General features: G+C 40.2%; 1 protein-coding gene across 1 annotated transcript in view; it reads left to right on the top strand.

Moving 5' to 3' along the window:
- The window catches only part of axdnd1 (axonemal dynein light chain domain containing 1), a 134,046-nt gene that overhangs the window by 37,801 nt on the left and 73,161 nt on the right, over positions 1-23,084 (top strand). Inside the window, exons 10-14 of the mRNA XM_048602234.1 lie at positions 905-1,026; positions 2,914-3,054; positions 8,028-8,132; positions 11,456-11,576; positions 14,260-14,361. Of these exons, the coding sequence (XP_048458191.1) occupies positions 905-1,026; positions 2,914-3,054; positions 8,028-8,132; positions 11,456-11,576; positions 14,260-14,361 (591 nt within the window). The remainder of the gene's footprint in view (positions 1-904; positions 1,027-2,913; positions 3,055-8,027; positions 8,133-11,455; positions 11,577-14,259; positions 14,362-23,084) is intronic.

Raw genomic sequence — 23,084 nt, 5'->3', positions numbered from 1 at the left:
TTCTGAAGAAGGGTCCAGACCTGAAACGTCAGCTTTCCTGCTCCTGTGATGCTGCCTGGCCTGCTGTGTTCATCCAGCTCTACACCTTGTTATCTCGTTTGAGGCTTTTGTTGTTTTCTTTTCCTCGATATTAGTGATACAGATTTTATTAATTGTGATAGTAACAGGCTTTATTTTGCAGTCTTATGCACCAAGCTGGAGCTATGAGTGCAGATCAGAGAATCAGCCCTATATCAGACTTGTGATCCTTTTGAGCAACATTCCCTTACTGGGAATGTGAAATTTGCCCTGTTTGTGTAAACTTAAAGAGCGGGATTATCTTTTTTTTATACTGTGATTTCCAATACTATAAAGGATATTGATATTTAATTTTCAAAAGGACTACAGTGTGGTAACATCTTGCTTTAGTTGCACCACAGGGATGTCCAAAAGTCTGACCTCTGACCTTAGCTACACTGTTGACACTTACGTTTTAGTCCTGAATCCTGTGCTTTTTTTAATGATGGAGCTTTAGCTTTTTAGAAAGCATCCAGAAATGTTTCTACTGCATGATTCTGTCATTGGCTCTAGATGGGTATAAGTAGAGATTTGGCAGGAGACCACCAATTAGCACCTCAGCTTTCCTTTCTGACTGGTATTTCACATATACCAATAATTACTTTTGATTTACTTGGTTTTCTGTCCACTCTTGCATTATGGGCCTTCAACTAAGTTACTGAAAATGAAAACATCTATATTCTGTTGCTTTTCATAAACCTTTGTAGTTCGGACTAGATTTGTGGCGGCTTTGTGGCTGGATCACTAAAGGTGTTTGTAATATTTACTAACTGAACAGATTTGCATATTCACCATCTTATTTTAAGTCAGTTTGTGAATTATTTTGTTGTGGTATCCATTTGCACAGATGCATCATTTGCTAGACCTAGTGAAAAAGGAACAAGATATTTATAACATTGTATTCCATGAGCTTATTCGTCAAATCAGCGTGGATTGTGCAGAGCGAGGAGAACTTCTTGCCAAAATCAGGTCTGTCTTTGCTGTAGGAGTTTGATGATCAGAAGATTACTGTATCCTACTCATTATCATTTCCTTAATTTTATAGCCTTGCTATTGCTCAGCATGTAGTAAATAATGTATATTAATGATGCTTTGCTTATGTTATTTGTGAGTTGTAAGAAACAAGCAAAAATATGCACTTGAGCTCAATTTTGCTTTTGTAACCCTGTTACATTATTGGTAATATATGATGAAAATGCAGCCAGGTTATAGTTGTAATCAAAGAGCTACTATTTCATGTATAAGTTGAACTTGCTATTTTCTTTAAAGTAATAGTAAAAGATACGACACAGTAGAAATACATAATTTACGACTCAGATGTGCATTTCTTTCCATTGTGAAAGGATAGGTAACATCAGCTGTCATTCCACATTTATTAATAAACCATTACTTATACAAAGACGAAGAGGTGAAGACTTACATATAATAAATGTGTATGTATATCTAAAATAAATCCTTCTACTTATCTTCTTGAAACCAAAGCAATTAAGTGTCTCAATCTAATTAAAGTCACGCGAGCAGTGGCAGAGTGGACAAGAGATTGAAGTAAGGGACAGAAAGTAGATAGTAGTGGTGAATAATTGCTTATAGACTGGAGGAAAGAATACAATGGTATTCACCATGGGTTTGTATTAATTCTGACTGCTGCTGTTTTTGTTAAATGCTAATAACTTGGACTTGGGAGATCAGTTTTGCCTCCATTTGTATTGCCTAAAATTCAGAGATTCAAGCACAATGCAGAAACCTGAGCACAAAATTTAGAATATAGTACTGAAAGAGTTCTGCACCATCAGGGAGCTGACAGTTGAAATGTTAAACCATCCTTAATCCCTAATTTGAGAGGTGGTGGTGATCTAAAATCTTGAATCGCTGTAGTTCTTGGAATGTAGAGATGCTCAGTGCTGTTAAAGAGGATGTTCCAGGACTTTGACCCAGCAACAGAGCAGGACTGGTGATATTGTTTGGGTCAGAATAGTTTGTGGCTTGGAGAGGAACTTGCAGATGATGGTATATCCATGGATCTGCTGGCCTTGTCCATCCAGGTGGATTCTGAAGTCATGAACAACAACTCCCATTATACAGTGTGTTTAAGGAGTAAAATGTCCCAAGACATGCCACAGAAGCCTTACCAAACAAAACTTAATGCCAGTCCAACACAAGGAGATGTTCAGGCAGATGCTCAGTACGATCATCAAAGACATAGGTTTTAATGATAGTTTTAAATGAGCAAAGAGAGATGGAGAGGTTGAGGGAGGGAATTCCAGAGTTAAGAGCATTGCCAGCTGAATGTACGGCGACTAGTAGTGGAATGATAAAATTGGGAATGTGTAAAAGGCCAGAGTTGAAAATGGTTACAACACATCCTGCTATGACACAGCATCTTTTGAGATAAAATCACATCCCATGGAGCTTTATAAGAACATTTTCAGTCAAAACTTATACTGTGTTAAATGTTCCCCAAAGCTCCAACTTCTGCCACACTCACACTGTTCTTTTAATCTTTATCACTTCATATTTACTAATGTGCCATTGTGCCAAGTTAATGTGAGTTGATAACCCTGATGAAGGAAAGTAAGCTGGGGAGGAATTGCTTGAGGGTATGGTTGCACACAAAGTAGAGGGATGAATGTTAACTGAATTGGCAGAAACCCAGACACAAAACACACATTCACTTACTTGACTGGTAATGACATGCAGTAGTCTCAGTTTGCACCAATGTGAGAGAGAGGGATGAATAAAAATCGAAAAACAAAAGAAAATGAATTGAACTAGGGAGAGACTAAGTTATGAAAATCATATGTACTCATTTTGATTGATGTTTCACTTTAAAGAATGTTATATTTTATTTTGTCCCAGAGAGAGATATGTAAATTTATTGGATTATATTCCTCGCCATTTGAATAACATGCATAACGAAATTATGATGCAGCGAGTATTGGACAAGCAACTTATTGTGGAGCTGTTTGCCTTCCAGAATGCTGTTGAAAAACTTAACAGGTAATTATTTTTAATCATGGAGCCAAATGAAAACTCTGTTTCTAACAGAATGCCAGGAAGAGTTGGCAAATTAAGTAATTTTGAATTTGAACAGAAACTCAAGAATACTGCTGAATAAAGCAAATGGATATGTTTCATTTGATGGTTTAGCAATTTTATTTGTTAGTAGTGAGTCATTCAGAGCAGGAGTATCCAATTTTGAATTCTCGCTTTGTGATGAGTTGGCTGTTTTCAGCTAGTATAACAGTAGTGACTTTAGGATTGTTGGGGAAGGGTTGGGGCTGGGGGAAGCGTTTTACACACATAGTCCACATCTGTTATTTTCTGCTAGAAGATGTATGTCTGTGGATTTTGGCAGGGGTTTGGACAAGGTTGGATTTGGTTGTGAAGCCTCCTAATGATTAAAGAACCTGCCACTTATTACTTAGAAGATAACATGGCTGCTAATCAACTGCCAGCTATCTTCCGATAAACCTGCAGATATGAATAAGGAGCAGAAGTAGGCCACTTGGCTCCTCATACCTGTTCTGCATTCAGTAAGATAATGGCTGATCAGATTGTTTCCAATTCCCACCATCCCCTGAGTAACCTTTCACCTCTTTATATTATTAGTAGATTAGATTGTAATTGTGAATCCTTTGTTATGGATGTCCCAACAGTCCTCACTACACTGAGTTTTGATAGTCCATGAAGGAAATTTAAGGAACGAGATGCTTGAGTCCAATAGAAATCAGTAGAGGCCTTTGAAACCTCAAAGATCGTTGAGTTCTGACCATGTTGTAAACCAGATGTATTCGATCATAAAGACCTAAGACTGTAGAAATAGGAACAGGTTATGCCATTCAATCCCTCGAGCTTGATGTGCTATTCAATAGGATCATGAGTAATCTGACAATCCTCACAAAAGCTTTCCTACACTTAGCATGCAACTTTTGATTCCCCAACAGATCAGGACTCAATCTCAGCCTTAAATATGCACAAAGACTCTGTGCCAAGGAGTTCCAGAGACTTTCAACTCGGAGAGAAGAAATTCCGCCTCAGCTCAGTTTTAAATTGGCACCCCTTTATTCTGAGACTATGCTCTCTCGCCCTAGATTCTCCAATGAGGAGCAACCTCCTCAGCATTTACCCTGTCAAGCCTTTAAAATTCCTGTACATTTCAGTGGGATCACGTCTCATTATTCTAAACTCCAGTGAGTAGAGTCTCAACCTGTTTAGCCTCTGCTCATAAGACAAACCCTCCATACCAGGGATCATCCTAGTGAACCTTCTCTGACCTACCTACACTTTGAGGAAGTGACAAAGTTGATAGATGAAAGAAGGGCTGTAGATGTCATATACATGGACTTCAGTAAGGCGTTTGATAAGGTTCCCCATGGTAGGCTGATGGAGAAAGTGAAGTCGCATGGGGTCCAGGGTGTACTAGCTAGATGGATAGTGAACTGGCTGGGCAACAGGAGACAGAGTTGTAGTGGAAGGGAGTTTCTCAAAATGGAGAACTGTGACCAGTGGTGTTCCACAGGGATCTGTGTTGGGACCACTGTTGTTTGTGATATAAATAAATGATCTGGAGGAAGGTATAGATGGTCTGATTAGCAAGTTTGCAGATGACACTGAGATTGGTGGAGTAGCAGATAGTGAAGGGGACTGTCGGAGAATGCGGCAGAATATAGATAGATTGGCGAGTTGGGCGGAGAAATGGCAGATGGAGTTCAATCCAGGCAAATGCGAGGTGATGCATTTTGGAAGATCCAATTCAAGAGCGAACTATACGGTAAATGGAAAAGCCCTGGGGAAAATTGATACACAGAGAGATCTGGGTGTTCAGGTCCATTGTACCCTGAAGGCGGCAACGCAGGTGGATAGAGTGGTCAAGAAGGCATATGGCATGCTTTCATTCATCGGACAGGGTATTGAGTACAAGAGTTGGCAGGTCATGTTACAGTTGTATAGGACTTTGGTTTGACCACATTTGGAATACTGCATACAGTTCTGGTCACCACATTACCGAAAGGATGTGGATGCTTTGGAGAGGGTGCAGAGGAGGTTCACCAGGATGTTGCCTGGTATGGAGGGTGCTAGCTATGAAGAGAGGTTGAGTAGATTAGGATTATTTACATTAGAAAGACGGAGGTTGAGGGGGTACCTGATTGAGGTCTACAAAATCATGAGAGGTATAGACAAGGTGGATAGCAAGAAGCTTTTTCCCAGAGTGGAGGATTCAATTACTAGGGGTCACGATTTCAAGGTGAGAGGGGAAAAGTTTAAGGGAGACATGTATGGAAAGTTCTTTACGCAGCGGGTGGTGGGTGCCTGGAACGCGTTGCCGGTAGAGGTGGGCACGATAGCGTCATTTAAGATGTATCTAGACAGATACATGAATGGGCAGGGAGCAGAGGGATACAGATCCTTGGAAAATAGACAACAGGTTTAGATAGAGGATCTGGATCGGCGCAGGTTTGGAGGGCCGAAGGGCCTGTTCCTGTGCTGTAATTTTCTTTGTACTTTGTTCTTTGTTCAATGAAATGCCATATTCCCTTAAATAGGGAGACCAAAACTGATCTCAGTTTTTCAGATGTGGTTTCACCAGCATCATGTATAGTTGCAGTAATACTTTCCTAATCTCATAGTACAACCCATTGAAATAAGGGTTAATATTCCATTAACCTTCCTGATTACTTGCTGCACCTCTGTGGTAGCTTTCTGTGTTTCTGTAGTTTTCTCCATTTAAGTAATAGTCTGTTCCATTGTTTTTCCTTCCAAGATGAACAACTTCACATTTTCCCACATTATAGTCCACATGCCAATTTTTTCCCCACTTACTTAACCTATCAATAACTCTAAACTGTTTGTAGCCCTCTTGCAACCTACCTTTCCAACCATTTTTGTGTCACCTGCAAATTTAGCTACAGTACCTTTGCTTCATTCCTTCAAGAAAGGGTTCAGAAAAGATTGACAAGGATGTTGCCAGGGTCAGAGGGTTTGAGCTATAGGGAGAGGCTCAATAGACTGGGGCTATTTTCCCTGGAGCATTGGAGGCTGAGGGGTGGCCTTATAGAGGTTTATAAAATCATGAGGAGCATTGATAGGATAAATAGACAAGGTCCTTTCCCCGGGGTGGGGGCATCAAAAACTAGAGGGCATTGGTTTAAGGTGAGAGGGGAGAGATTTAAAAGGAACTTAAGGGGCAACTTTGTCATGCAGAGCATGGTGCATGTATGGAATGAGCCAGTGAAGTGGTGGAGGCTGGTACAATTTAAAAGGCATCTGCATGGGTATATGAATAGGAAGGGTTTAAAGGGACGTGGGCCAAACGCTGGCAAATAGGACTCGATTTATATAGCATAGCTGGTCAGCATGGACAAGTTGGACTGCAGGATCTGTTTCCATGCTGTAGATCTCTATGACTCTAAGTTATTAATATATGTTGTAAGCAATTCTTGTTCCAGCACTGACCCCTGTGGTACCCCATTAATTATGGGTCAGCAACCTGAAAAAGAACCACTTAGCCCCACACGCTGTTTCCTACTCATTTAGTCAATTTTCAGTCTATGCCAATATGGATTGCCTCCAATACCATGGACTCTTATCTTATGACTTAACCCTTTATGAGGGATCTTGTTGAATGCCTTTTGGAAGTGCAAATATAACACATCTACTGGTTTCCTGATATCCACTCCTGTTGAGACTTCCTAACTTAGTCAAACACCATTTCCCTTTCATGAAGCCATGCTGACTCTGTTTGATTAGGTTATGATTTTCAAAATGTTCTGCTATTACTTAATAATTGATTCCAGTATTTTTCCGACAATAGGTGTGAGGCTAATTGGCCTATATGTACCCGTTTTGTTTGTCTCCCTTCCTTTTTGAATAGGAGAGTCACAATGGCAATTTTCCAATCCTCTGGTACTTCTTCAGAATCCATGGGATTTTTGGAAAATTACAAATAATACATCACTATGTCTGTAGCTATCTCTTTTTGCATCCTCGGATGCAAGTCAACAGGGCCAGTGAACTTATTTGCCTTTAGCCTCATTAGTTGTCTAATACTACTTCTTTAGTGTTGGTAATAGTACTTAATTTCTTCCCATATTCCTTAGTATTAATGGAATGATACCATATTGCCAAAGATTGGTGTCTTGGAAGATGTAAACTAAACTTCCCACATGTACCAACATATCAGTAATCATCACTATTAATTTTCTGTGATCAGATAGTTCCTCCCTTGAAACATTCAAATTTAGTCTTTATGCCTGATAAAATATACGATGGGGAGTAATGGGCTAGTATTGTGACATTACCTCTTATGCATTCCCATTGTGACTTACATTAGTGTCCAGTTATAACCCCACTGTACTTCAGCCAGCTAAGCATTTTCGATTATGTGCTTGGATATTGAGAGGGTGGGGGAGGCACATTGAAGAGATAGATTTCAACTTTGACCACCGGGTGAGAAATAACCTGTACTGTATTGGATCACCATAGTAAACAACGCAATTTTGCATTGCAATTGATGGAATGTAGAATGTAGCAGGCTGTATGTCAAGCACCCAATCTGTTTGAAATCCTATTCTGTGAGATCCGCACATTCTGTGTTTTCATCAGAAATCAACTGTGGGTGCAAGTATAGGCTATTTTCCTCGAGGTAATTGACTGTTAGCTCCTTTTTAACCTCCTTGACAACTCATCTAAAATCTCAGCTAATTCAGCACATAGGACAAAAGGTGAGAATCATTTGGTACTTGCATCACATTGGATAATTAAAACTTTTACTGTAAACTATTATGTAGTACATCCAAGTCATTTTTAGTTCACAGCTTTGAAAATGAGCAACATATTTTAGGAATCATGGAGTTTTTAAATTGCTAGAGTTTACACTAAACATAGGTGTGCCGACAAAATACTTTCCAAATGTAATTAGCTCCTTTATCATAGATCATGTGAACTATGCCGTATCTGTGTCTTGTTTCCAGTGAACTTGGTGAACTTCGAGAACGTGACCACAAGGTGGCAAAGACCGTAGAGAAAACTCAGACTGATCTAAATGATGCATTGTTTGATGCCCAGAAAAACGCCAAGTGAGTCTGCAGTGTTCTGAAACACATACTTGGATAAGTGGCAGATTAACAAAGAAGACTATGAATTGTGTGAAATTGAGACTGAGCTCTACCAAGGAAGAGTTTTGACCAGTTGAGACCATGGGAACAGAATATGCTTTAAGGTTTCAGTGCAATAGATTCGAGGCATGCATTGTTATAGAATTGGAAGTAAATTGTCATAATGATTGAAAGGATGTGATGTTTAAAATTTAGCTGTAGGCTAAACATGATGTTAGTTTCAAGATGGTCTATTTCAACATTAAAAAGTGAGAGGTGAGGACACTAACGAGAGGAATAATCTCCACAAAGATTTGCATTTTCGAATGTGGGAGCTTAACATGTCAGTCCAAAAGGCAAGACTGAAGTATTTGCAACCACCTTTAGCCAATAATGCCTTTCCACTTATTTTTGTTATCTGATACTACACTCACTTATGTCATCCAAGTTATTAACACATATATCATAAATAATTTTAGCCTCAACACTGTTCCCTACGGCACTCCATGGGTTGTCACCCTGTAGCTATCCCTTTTTCCCAATAATTTGTCCTCTATTAGCTCGCTAGTCCTCTAAATATTCTAATATACTGTCCCCAACACCATGAGCTGTTATCTTAGTAAGTAGCCTTTTAGTGGTACCTTCTCAAACACCTTTTAGAAATTCAAATACATTACATCCATTGGTTTCCCTTTATCGAAGTTGCTTGTTATCTGCTTAAAGAATTTGAATCGGTCTGTCAGGCCTGATTTCTCCCCATGAAGCTATACTGACTCTACTTGATTACATTATGCATTTCCAAATGATCTGCGATTACAACCTTTTTAATAGATAACAACTTTTCCCCAATGTCAGATGTTAAGCTAACTGGCATACAGTTTTTTTTTAAATCTCCTCTCCTTTTGAATAAGGGTGTTATATTGGCTCTTCTACAATCTTCTGAGATTTTTTCCAGAATCTAACGATTCTTGGAATATTACTACCAGTGCATCCTGCGGCAATACATGAACCTGAGGATCAGCGACTTCGTCATTGACTGGGGCCAGCGGTGGCAGGAGGGCACCATGGCAACATTGACTGCAGTGATAGTCTCTGATGTTGGTGTGCCCAGCACGGGCGGTGATGAAGGTGAACAAGTCCGGCAGTGAAAGATGGCACTTGAAGATCGGTGACTTTGATGTCAGTTGGATCTGGCAAGGCAATGGTGGTTCTGAGCCAGACTGTAGACAGACTTCTCTTTAAGTTATATCTTTTCATTTTCGCTTATTCTTAAACAATCAAAATGGTGCAGAATAATGACAACAAATAAAAAGTTTTCACTGTATTTTATTATATTTCACTGTAAAATGCATGACAATAAATCATTCATTCATAAATCATTCATTCAAAGCATTCATTCATTTGTAGCTCAGTGATAAGGAGCAGATCAGATATGTTGAATTCCATTCTGCCTTAGATAGTCTGCAAACTCTTGTGAAATAAACTGTGGACCGTTATCACTAACAAGTTGTCCTAACAACCAAACCTTGCAAAGATCTCCCCCAGTCTTTCCATGTTTTTCTCTGAAGATGTTGTCTTCATGATGGCAACTTCAGACAATTTGATACGTGTATCAATCATTATGAATATTATATGTCCTCCAGAAGGTCCGATGTAGTCAATATGGATTCTTTGATGGCCTTTCTGGCCATTACTGTGGGTGTAATGGTACTAATGGAGGTAGGTTGTGAGTTTGTTTGCAAGCTGCACATATTCCAGCCTTCTCCTGAATTTTGGAGTTGAGCCCTGGCTGCCAAAAATAGCTTCTGGCTATCTCCATTCTGACATTGCCGCAGTGACCTTCGTGTAGTTGATTTAACACCTATTTCCTTAGCTGTGGTGGAATAATGATATTTATTCCTCAAAAGAGAGACCCTGCTGCTATGGATAGTTCTAGCTTTTGTGTGACATATGGTTTCAGTTCTGTGGTTATTCCTGTGATCTTGCCACAAAGTATCATGTCCAGCCCCTTTTGATAGTAGTGGATGATTTGTAGAGTACTTCTTAACTTGTCGTGTGCTTTCGTTCTTTAAAGTGGAAAATGTCTGCAGAAGAATTGTTTGTTGTCAAGTTATTTGGCAAAGGTAAGCTAGAGAGCCCATCAGCATTCCCATGTAGGTTGGATAGCTGATATTTAATTGCCTAAGTGTAGTCTGATAGCATAAGTGCCTGCCTCTGCATATAACTCATTGTGAGAGAAGGTATCCCTGGTCTTGCAAGCAAGGTCTTGCAAATTCAGTTGAGGCAAGATCTTATTGATGGCCTAGTGGGTATTTAGTTGTGTCAGGACCTGTAAAGCTGACTAAAAGCTATGTCTTGAAGAAGCAAGGCTGTCAGTTCGGCGATAGCTCAGAAGATGGGACCAAAATGAAGTGCTACTACTAGAATGATGAACCTGTACAGTGAGGAATGAGTGGGCTGCCAATTGGATGACATAAGAGGGAAGCAAATGGCAACTGGGTGAAGAAGTTCTACCCCAACTCAAATTCCAGAACAGACACAGATTCTTAACATCATCTGAGTTTGAAGGAAGCCATATGTTCACACTATTCTGAGAATTGCTTCCCAGCAGCCAATTAAGGCAGGACAACACTCTTGTAACTCATTGCCATGGAGACATAATTTGGCTGTGGAGGTCAATGCCTTCACACATTGCCATTTTCCTATTCATAGAGAAGTCATAGTGACAAGATGGAGCCATGTGGAGTGGTTCATATCATCATAAATTCTACTTAATATATCTACTTATGTGCCATATTTCTAGAGGTCATAAACAAACTAAAGGCTTTTGTGCAGTGTCAGTTGTGTTCTGTAGTTTGCCCTTCCCTAAGATAAACCTGTTGCCATAATTTTTTATTTGACCAACAATGGTAAAATTCAGACTGTGTCTGCTTACACCCAGGAGTATGCATCGTAGCAGTGACATCTCTGATTTAAATTGAAGTAAAGAGTTTTAGAAACCTTAAAAAAAAATGTAAAAATACTTTAAAACGCATATTGGAGAAGTGAAAACCTGTTAGACTTAGTTTTTTTTAAAAAAAGTTAAGAATCAACTTTGAAATGTGCATGTGTAAACACAGCCTGAGGAAATAAAGGAGTTGAGCACGTGCTATCAGAATTTATCACCACACCGTTGGGGTCAGCAGGCACTTTGTAAAACTTATCACATACATTGCGTGTTCACTAGATTGGCTGATATTTGCTACTCGCAACCAAAGTTTTGTTTGATTACAAGCGAGAGAAATAAATTGTTTTTGTATCCACAGTATGCTGGATGAATATCACCAGTTGTATGAATTGCAGAGAAAAAGATTAATTTCCCAAGTAAATTCATTGACCCAGGAGAAGGATTGGTGGAGTGAAGCAGCCTATAGCCTGGCACTGAAGGTAAATCACACTGCATTTTTGTATGTTAAACTTTGCCTGCAGTAACTAATTTGCATCCTTCACCCTCCCCTGTCCCTCACCCTGCCATTCATCTTAATCAGTATACCTATTTGTACATTTTGATCATTTATTTAGCTGCCTATCTGGATGGTATACATTCTTGCACATTCCAATTAATGAGCCATTGTCCACATAAGTCATGTGGTTCCTTGACGAGTTAATCCATTCAAACACTGCACACACATCTGGGGATTCTGCAAAGTTTAAAAATAATCTTGCATTCAGTCTCGTGAATCTCATAATCTCTTTTCAGCAACACTATATGATTATCATGCTCAATTTAGTCAAGATACATTGTTGAATACATTTGATTATTCTGTAATTCATTCATGCGATGGTCAGAAAGCAATTCTTTTTATCTTGTTCAAAGCAAAAAGGAAAGAAATTGGGCTGGTGTCCCAGAATCAGTGTCATCATCCCTGGGTATGTCTTTTCCTAATGACCACCTCCCATGCTCCCAATCCTTAGCGGATTTATCTGTACCACCTCATGTTGAAACACAATCAGGAAGAAGCACTGACGACGTCAAGGGCACAAAGTGCATTCTGGATGGAGGACTTCAAAGCCATCATGAATGGTGGCTCTGCAACGCTGTTACTGACGAAGCTGGTCTAAAAGGATACAGCTGGCAAAGTAGGTCAGCAGCAGGTAGTGAAAAATCCAACAAGAGTGAAAAACTTAATTGATTTCATACTTACCAGTCTGCTTGCCACGATCGGTCTGTCCATGACTGTATCAGTAGGAATGACAACTGCACACTCGGTGCGGAGACATAGTCCTGTGTACACATTGAAGATATGCTCCACTGTGTTGCGTAGAATTGCTATCATGTGAAATGGGTCAGACTTTGAACAGAAGTAACAACTCAAAACATGAAGCTTTGCGGCTGCACCATCAAGCTATAGATCAACCCTGATTTAAAAACAGAAAATAGAGAAACTCGGAAGGTCTGGCAGTGTCTTTGGAGAGAGCAACAGAATTAATGTTTCTAATCCAAAGACTTTCTTCAGAAACGTGCAGGGAGGCATGCCAGGAGCAGCACAAAGCATAGCATAATCAGCTGTAATCCTAGTGAAACTACAACATAGGATTACCACCATGCCAAATAGCAGAATCAGCAAATAATAGGTAAGGCTAAAAAAATCCACAATGCCAATGGATTAAATCAAAGTTCTGCAGTTCTGCCATAACCAGCCATAAGTGGTGGTGGACAATTAAGCAACTAACGAGGCGCAGGCTTCACAAGTGTCCGATGCTCAATATCGTTGGAGTCTAGCATATCTGTTGAAAACCAAGGCTGAAACATTTGCAGTAATCTTCAACCAGAAATTTAGGATTGGATGATCCATCTTGGCTTTTTCTGAGCACCCCAGCATCACAGATCCTAGTCTTTAGCCAATTCAATTTATGTGATATCCAGAAATGGCTAAAGGCACTCAATACTGAAAATGTGATAAGCCCAGATAACATTCCAACAATAGTGCTGAAGACTATACTCCCCTAGCTAAATTGTACTAGTACAGAAGATCCTCTCCATACAAAATAAGACAAATTCATGAGTCTAAACTCGATCATCAGCTAATTGATGTAAAGGCTCATTGACAGCACTGTCCAGAGCCACTTGCAAAGGAATAATCTGCTCACCAGTGTTCAGTTTAGGTTCTGTCAAGACAACTTAGCATTTGACCTTGTCACAGCTTTGGTTTAAACATGAACAAAAGAGCTGGACTTCAGAGGTGCGGTGTGATTAACTGCCCTTGATATTAAGACAGCATCTGACTGTATGTTCAGGATCGAGTAGCCTCCTCTTGCTCTTAGTTTCTGTGTTCCCTTGCGATGTACACACATCCTGTCTTGGAACTGTATCACTGTGCTTTTATAGTCATTGGGTCAAAGTCCTGGAAATCATTTCCTAACAGCACTATGTGTGTCTCCACACCTTAAAAACTGCAGTGGTTCAGGAAGTAGCTCACCATCATCTTCTCTAGGGCAGTTAGGTATGGGCAATAACTTCCAACACGGCCAACAATGCCCACATCGATGAACAAAAGAGGCTGCCGATTTTGTGTAATCTATTTTGCATACTGCAGAAAATAAGTTTCATTGTCTTTATGTCCCTACAGTTTCTCAATTGCTTTATCCAAATAACCTCCGGCAAAATCACGATTTAATTCAAAACTCATATTGCAGAGATGACTTGGACTCATCTGTCACTTGAAATGTTTTGAAATGCTTTGGAATGCAAGTAAATGAAGTAAGACAGAGATAAATAGTTAAAGAAATTCCTATTTTTTAAATTAAGCTATTTTAATTTGGTCTGTATGACAAATATAAGAATTAAAATAGTGCAGCAAAATCCAACTTTCCAGTTTTAAACACAGAATTTTATCACTTAATGCCATGGAATCAGGAGAGGGCCCAGTTTATTGAGAAAATTGCTTTGGACCAACTAAGGTGTATCAGGTGAAAGTCTCTATACTGAACAATATTTAGAAGTGTTTTTAACATCTAATGTGCAAAACACCTCCATTATAGATGACTGGACCAACCAACAGATTTGTAATTGGAATGTTAGATCTTGGTGGAATCCTGAAACTTTCTTTATTCATTGTTCTCTTTGTAGGTGATTGAGGAGCAGAATCTCAAACTGGTTCATGACCTTCAAATCAGTGAGAAACTCTGGGTTAAAGTTGCACAACACTTTGCTACGGTGCTCGGCACAAAGGTAGTAATTCTTTGATTTAATGATTTAGTTGAATATGAAATATTTGATCCACAGAATCTATCACCTACATTTACCTGAATGTAGTTTAGAAATTGCATGAAATGTCGGTTTAAATGCCTGGCTCAACTTTGTAGCAAAACTCTTAACCTGTGCTGGAATTGGCAGCAAATGTTATGATCAATCTTGAGGATAAAAATAAAACTGGAACATATTTTCTTTTGAGGCTCAGGCACAGAATAGCACATTGCCATTTAAACTTAGGCTTAATGTTAGAACAATGGTAGCTGTTGTACAGTGTGTCTTCAAAGCACCTACTTTATAAATCAATGAAGTGTCTTGACCCTAATGCTCACTCTATCATTCACAATTATGTATGACCTAAAATTATTGGTTTTAGATCACTTTTTCAGAATACAGGCCTTTTACTGCCAGAATGTCTTTTATTGCTGTTACTTGCAAGAATTGTGCTAACACTGCAACATTGAAAATATTCAAAAATATGGTATGCAAACTTAGAATTTTCCATGTGTTAGTTTGAACTTTTTTAGTAAAAAATCTCAAACTTGGTCTTGACTCTCTTAAAGTTTAAAAACAGAATTATTTGAACTGCTGTTCGAATATGTGAACAGCATATTGTTGAACCTTCTTGTGGAATACTTAGGTCATTTTATGGAACTTTAGAAGTACGTATTAAATACATAGAGCGTTTCATAGAATAATTTTAAAAGCACATAGAATTGTTTGAAAATTCCATCATGTATTTAGGCCTCAAAATTTGCCTCCACAGCACCAGTACTTTTAACATTACCAGCGCTGGTTCAGTTGCAGAATAACATCTGCATTACTTCCACCCATTTCTGGGACGACCTATGATGATACTGTTAGCATGGGCATGTTGATCATCTTTTGGAAGTATGCAGAAGGCTGATTGTGACATCAATTAGCATCTAGTGTTTCAGTATTTAGAACAGAATTGCAGAAGTTATATGGCACAGAAGGAGGCCATGCAACCCATCATTTCTGCACCGACTCTTCAAATGAGCATCATTATTTACTGCCAATTTCCTACTTTATTCCTGTACTGTCACTCTTGATTTATATCCAAAGAATCATCCAATGCCCTATTGAAAACATTAGTTAAATCTGCCTTTACCAGAGCTCCAGTCAGTGTTCCATTACCTAACTACCTCACTCTGAGAGAGTTTTTTTCTAACATCACTTTTTCTTTTTTTGCAAATCATTTTAAATCTATGCTGTCTGGTTCTTGATCTTTTACAAATGGGAACAGTTTCTCCCTATTCATTCTATCATACAGGTTTTCAAAATCATGAGGAGCTATCAATATCTGCTAACTTGGAGACAGTAAGGACTTCAGATGCTCGAAGTTAGAGTCAAAAAGTGGAGCTGGAAAAGCACAGCAGGTTAGACAGTATCTGAGGAGCAGAAAAGTCAACATTTTGGGTCGGAACCCTTCTTCAGGATTGGTGAGGGGGAGGGGGAGGGGGAGGGAAACCCAAAAGTAAATAGTGGGAGGGGGGTGGGGCTGAAGTGAGGGTAGGTGAGATGGAGACAGATGGATGCAGGTAGGGTGTTATTGTGGCTGGTCGGTGGGAAAGGTGGAGCGGAACATTGACTTTTCTGCTCCTCAGATGCTGTCTGACCTGCTGTGCTTTTCCAGCTCTGCATTTTTTGACTCAATCTCCTCTAAGCCCTCTTTTGTCCAAGGAGAACAGCCCAAACATCTTCAGTCTATCCTCAGAACTGAAATTTCTCATTCTGGAGCTATTCTTGCAAATCGCTCTGCATTCTCTCCAATGTGTTCACACCCTTCCTATAATGTCGTGCCCATAACTGTCCACAATACTCCAGTTGAGCTCTAACAAGTATCTTATACAAGGGGCACTGGACTCAAAATGTTAATACTGCTTTTCTTCCAGAGGTGCTGCTAGACCTGGTGTCTTCTCCAGCACTTTGTTTTTGTTTCAGATTTTCAGTATCAACCGTTTTGTGTTTTATTCAACATTACCTCCTTGCCCTTGTACCCCATATACCCATTAATAAAGCCGAGGATATGATATGTTTTATTAATTGGTGTCTCATCCTTTTCTGTCACCTTCAGTGATTTATGAACGTATCCACCGGGTCCCTATGCTCCTGTACCCCTTATTTCATGACAACAAGGTGCAGAGCTGGATGAACACAGCAGGTCAAGCAGCATCATAGGAGCAGAAAGGCTGACATTTCGGGCCTAGACCCTTCATCAGAAATGTTGTCTCAGATTCTCCAGCATCTGCAGTTCCTACTATCTCTGATTCAATTCTAACCCCTTATTTCATATTGTCTTCTAATGTTCTTTGACCAAAATGGATCACCTCACACTTCTCTGCATTGAACACCATCTCCCATCCATTTGCCCACTTCATCAACTTGTTTATGTTCTTTTGGAGTTCTAACTGCCCTCCTCACAATTTACAGTTCTGCGCTTTGTGTCAACTGTAATCTTTGAAATTGTCCCACACACCAAGATCTAGATCATTAATATATTTCAGGAACAGCAAGGGTCCTATCAGCAACTCCTAGGAATTTTCATTACAAACCTTCCTTCAGCCTGTAAAAAAATTCATTGACTACTATTCTGTTTTCTGTTACTCCATGTTGCTTTTACTCCATGACCTATAACTTTCCTCATGTGTCTGTTATGTGGCACCATATCAAATGCCTTCTAGAATCCATGTATGCTGTATCAACAACATTAAACTCATCAAGCCTTTCTTGAACCTGAGATGAGGGTCAAAGTTGAGAAGACAGGAACTTCATGGTGACCTCATCGGTATGGGAATTGAACCTCCACTGTTGATTTCACTCTGCATCACAAGCCAACTGTCCAGAATCTAACCTAACTGACTCACTTCCTTCATAATCCTTAGATGCATCTTTTTCTGTTCTGGTGCCGTGTCAACTTTAAGTATCAATAATCTATCAAGCACTTCTTCCTTATCAATTTTGAACCCTTCTGTGCGAGAGTTTCTGCCACCATCCACATGGATTGTATAATGTCTTCCTCTTTTGATTAAGACAGTTACAAAGTATTCATTTAACATCTCAGCCATATCTACCACCTCTTTGAGTAAATCCCCTTTCTGGCCTGTAATCAACCTTACTTCTCTTTTTAGCATTCTTTTCCTATTTATTTGTCAATAGAAGAATTTGGGATATCTTTATTCGCTTTTTCATCCCCTGCTCTGGACTTCTGTACTCCTGTTGGGTTCTCAATTATATTTTCTACCTGACACACATTTTCTTCTTAACCTTCTTCTTTTATCTCCTTTGATATCTCTAGATTTATTTGCCCTGTATTTTCTAATTGAGGCGATATACCTCAGCTGTACCTGAACTATCTCCTCTTTGAAGGTAGCCCACTGTTCAGTTACAGATGTTCCCACCAATGTATCATTCCAATCGACCTTACCCAGCTTTTCTTTCTCTATGGAATTCAGCTATCTGCCAATTGATTTTTCTAGGTTACAGATTAGAAGGATGCCATTTGGTCTGCCGTGTCTCAGCCACCCTCTGCAGGACCAGCTCAACTGAGATCACTCCCTGCCTTTTCACCTAACCTTGCAAATTTTCATCTTCAGGTAATTATCAAATTCCTTCTTGAGAGCCATGATTGAATCTGCCTCCATCACACTGTCAGTGGAACATTCTATATCTTAACCATTCACTGCTTCCAAAGATTTGTCCTCTAGTCCTTTTTTTTAATCCCTATTCACTTTAATGTTGTGTTGTCTGGTTCTTTCCACTCTTCTACCAATGGGAACAGTTGCTCCCTAGCTACCCTGTCTGAGTCACTTTTATGATTTTGGACACCACTATTAAATCTCCTCTCATCTTTGTCTTCTTACTAGAGGGCAACCCCATCCTTTCCAACCTCTCCATTGATGTCTCTCAACTTTGGAACGCTGCAAGTGCATCTTTTCTGCACCATTGTTAATGATTTTACCTCCTTTCTAAAACATATTAATTAAAATTGAAAGAAATACCGCAGTTGAGGCTGAACCAGTGTTGTATAAATGTTAACCATAACTTCCACGCTTTTGTATTCTTTGCTTCTGTAAAACCTAGGATCCTGGTAACTGTTTTCTCAACCTGCTGTCTTATTTCCCCTGTTACTTAGACTCCTGGATCTCCTTTAGAATGATCATCTATTTACCATTTCTTCTCCTAGTTCTTTCTACCTGCCAAAATGTATTGTTTCACAATTCTCTGCATAAGACATAATCTCATGCATGTCTGCTTATTCCACCAGCCTTTCACCCCTGGAAGTCTATCAATATCTTCCCCATAATTCATAATAATTTAAAGTTTTGTATTGTCCACAAATTTTGAAATTGTGCCTTGCACATCTCAATCCAGGCCATTAATGTATATATCATGAAAAGCAGTTGTCCTAAGAGCCACCTTTAGAAATCCCACTATATTCCTTTTTCCAGTTAGAAAAACAGCAATTCACTATTAATTGTTTGCTATCACTTAGCCAATTCTGCATTCATGCTGCTACTGTCTCCTTTGTTTCATTGCTGCAATTTGGCTGACAAGCCTTTTATGTTGTACTTTATCAAGCACCTTTTGGAACTCATGGCACCACATCAATCATATTTCCTTTGCAAACCCCTCAAACAGTCTTATGCTGCCATTTTAGATCTTGTCATTCCAATTAGTACTCTGGTAAACATTTATCATCCAACATGCATTCAGCAGCATGAAGTCCCCCACCCCTCAAATTAGTTCCATTTATTGGATCATTAACAACTTAGAACAACATTAATAAACTCTGTTTGAGTTTGTGGGAGTTCTGGGGAGTTGCTTACGTTGCTGAAGACTGAAGTAATTGGTGCTGCGCATGGGGAAGGCATTCTTTGTTACTGCAAGAACTCTGGGTGCACCACTCACTATCAACCAAAAGTTATACCACTCTTTCCCAGGCTGTACCATAAGGAACAATGTACAGATGCTGCAATTAGGAAAGCTAGTTGTTTGCAGCAGCAAGAAGAGCAGTAGAAGAATGGTTTCCAGCAGGAAACCTGATCTGCATCTGGTCTTCTGGGTCCATTTGTTTACTCTAACCTAAACCAGAAATATCGTGTTTATCACTTGTGATTCACAAAGGAGCCACTCAGCTATTTCTTTGAACCAGATCTCAGAATCACTACCAGTAACAGTGAAAGCGACTATGCCATTCTATGCCTCTCCTGATTTCGTGGAGCTCTCTGTTACTCTGTACATGGCAGACTGAAAGAATGAAAATACAAGTTGTCTCAGTGCCAGAGGATCGTAGGCTGCTCTCTCCTTAGAAAGAGATGACTGGTAGGTCACCATGCCTAAGGTGAAGGACAGGTTTAAGAAAGCAGGACCTTCATGGCAACCTTAGTGGGAATTGAGCCCCATCTGTTGAAGCAACTCTGTATCGCTGTCCAGCTCACTGACCTTTGGATTCATAGTAGTGTGGTGCAATATCTGTAAACTAGCTATTATGAGTTCACAATTCTTGTTGACAACTTCAGGAGGAGTAGAAGGAATAGCGAAGGGAGCAGATGACATCTTTTACGAGGATGTTTGATCTTAAATATTGATTTTAGGATTTAGGCTTTAAAGGATTATGGAAATACTTGTCGTGATTGCTTTAAAATAGCAAATTTAAAGTTCACTGGAGACATTGGAGTTTTTATTTACTAAACAAAGCTTCCTGTAAACCACATGACTGGTGATAGCTATTTGCTAACCCTAACCCTAACCCCATCATCCGCCGACACTTCCGCCATCTGCAATCCGACCCCACCACCAAAGACATCTTTCCCTCCCCACCCATATCTGCTTTCCGGAGGGACCACTCTCTCCGTGACTCCCTTGTCCGCTCCACACTCCCCTCCAGCCCCACCACACCCGGCACTTTTCCCTGCAACCGCAGGAAGTGCTACACCTGCCCCCACACCTCCTCCCTCACCCCCATCCCAGGCACCAAGAAGACTTCCCACATCAAGCAGATGTTCACCTGCACATCTGCCAATGTGGTATACTGCATCCGCTGTACCCGTTGTGGCCTCCTCTACATCGGGGAAACCAAGTGGAGGCTCGGGAACCGCTTTGCAGAACATCTATGCTCGGTTCGCAATAAACAACTGCACCTCCCAGTTGCGAACCATTTCAACTCCCCCTCCCATTCCTCAGATGACATGTCCATCCTGGGCCTCCTGCAGTGCCACAACGATGCCACCCGAAGGTTGCAGGAACAGCAACTCATATTCCGCTTGGGAACCCTGCAGCCCAATGGTATCAATGTGGATTTCACAAGTTTCAAAATCTCCCCTCCCCCTACCGCATCCCAAAACCAGTCCAGCTGGTCCCTGCCTCCCTAACCTGTTCTTCCTCCCACCTATCCCCTCCTCCCACCTCAAGCCGCACCTCCATCTCCTACCTACTAATCTCATCCCGTCCCCTTGACTTGTCCGTCCTCCCTGGATTGACCTATCCCCTCCCTAACTTCCTACCTACACTCACCTTTACTGGCTCCATCCCCACCTCTTCGACCTGTTTGTTTCCGCTCCACCTATCCTCTCCTCTATCCATCTTCTATCCGCCTCCCCCTCTCTCCCTATTTATTTCAGAACCCCCTTCCCCTCCCCCATTTCTGATGAAGGGTCTCAGCCTGAAACGTCAGCCTTTCTGCTCCTATGATGCTGCTCAGCCTGCTGTGTTCATGCAGCTCTGCACCTTGTTGTCTTGCTTTGCTTAAAGCCCTGCTAGGGCTGTTTTGATCAGTGACTGACTTGGAGAGGTTCTGATCTAGTTTGGTTCAGATACAGGAAAACTTGCTAAGAACAAGCTGAGCTGGAGAAAAGCCTGCCAAGATCAAGCTGACTTGGAGGAAAGCTTGCTAAAAATAAGCTGAATTAGAGGAAAGTTGTTAAGAGCAACTGTTCATTCTGATTTCTGAAAACATTTTTGTCTACTTCAAGATGAAACCTTTTCATTCTTTTAAAAGAATGATTAAAGAAACTTCTCAAAATTGTATTTCATGAGCAAAATGTGATTTTGACCATACTTGACTACACATGCCAGAAGATCACTGCAACAGACTCTGGTACGTTCTAAGGTCTATCCTTTTGCCTTCAAGATGAACACATTGGTCAAAGTATTTTATTAACAGAAAGCTGATCTCTGCAGATAAATCAGTTCTTTTCTGTTCCTGAGGCGTGTGTGTTTTGGGGATATTTCTTGGGACAAGCATTTTAACTTCTATGTTAACTGTGTAAGTTAAACAATTATAACAGCTTTATTGATTAAGTTTTGTTTTGATGATAAAACCCTCCATAGTTGTGTTTATTAAGAAACATGGATAATAGATCTTGCTGTTTAAAACCTGATTTTGGTAACATATTTTAATTTATCATATTGATGACTGGAAAAGTATTTTTATTTTATGTTGTAACCAACCGAATGATTGAGAAGATTGAGATTGAGGGGGGATCTTATAGAAACATATAAAATTATGAAGGGAATAGATAACATAGAAGTAGAGAGGATGTTTCCACTGGCAGGTGAAGCTAGGACAAGAGGGCATAGCCTCAAGATTAGAGGGAGCAGATTTAGGACTGAACTGAAAAGGAATTTCTTCACCCAGAGGGTTGTTAATCTATGGAATTCCTTGCCCAGTGAAGTAGTTGACGCTACTTCAGTAAACGCCTTTTTTAAAAAAAAAGGTAGATTTTTTTTGAACAATAAAGGAATTAAGGGATACGGTGAGAACGCGGGTAAGTGGATCTGAGTCCACGAAAGGATCAGCCATGATCTTATTGAATGGCGGAGCAGGCTTGAAGGGCCAGACGGCCTACTCCTGCTCCTAGTTCTTGTGTGAATGGTGGGACTAGCATGATGTCTGAGAGTTCATAATGTGCTTCCGTTCACGTCCATACAGCCTCGGGACACATTGTGCAATAGTCCCAAAAAATACCACATCTCAGCTATGAACCATTTTAGTATCCTCTTTACCAAAGTGCTGAAATAAAATCCACCACAGAATGATTATTCTATACAAGTTTTAAGCAACAAAATACAAGAATTCATACAAAACTCAAGTAGTTGTCCTTAGTACTACCTTGAGAGTGCCTTTGCCATTGACATATGATTCTAGTGCTCCTGTGAGGCTCCACTGTAGTGGCTGCAGCATGGCTGGTGGAAGACTTCTGTCTTACAATTGGAGACAATACATGCCTTGCAGAATGACATAGCTCTGAAACCAGAAGGCCTGTTTTGGACTGCTCTACCCTCCATGGGCAGCAACAGTCTGGGATGGCTGGCTAAGTGGCAGTACCAATGGTGTTGGCAAACTGGCAGTGGTGAGAGCACGGTTCCTGTCACATTAAGAGCAGAACAGTTTCAATCTCCGTGAAGCCATGGCAACTGCCCCAGAGCAATCCCCTAACAATTGGGAGTGATTTTCTGCAGCACATGTTGTTGAACTGTTGTGGGACCCTAAAAGCCCATTTGAGCACTAATATTCACAGCCATGTTGGCAGCAGTCTGAACTCCCTCAGCAACAAGCTGAAATTTCCAAATATAAATTGGTGCTTCTACTGCACAAGTCGGGTTTTGGATATCTTCTGCTTGTGCTTCAATAGAAGTGAAGAAATGGCCATCAGGCACTGCAATGCAGTTGCTTCCTC

The sequence above is a fragment of the Rhincodon typus genome, chromosome 10 (assembly GCF_021869965.1).
Source record: "Rhincodon typus isolate 14 chromosome 10, sRhiTyp1.1, whole genome shotgun sequence".
NCBI classification, from domain to species: Eukaryota; Metazoa; Chordata; class Chondrichthyes; order Orectolobiformes; family Rhincodontidae; genus Rhincodon; species Rhincodon typus.
Note: the sequence above shows the minus strand (reverse complement) of the source record. Positions and strands in the feature narration are given on the sequence as shown.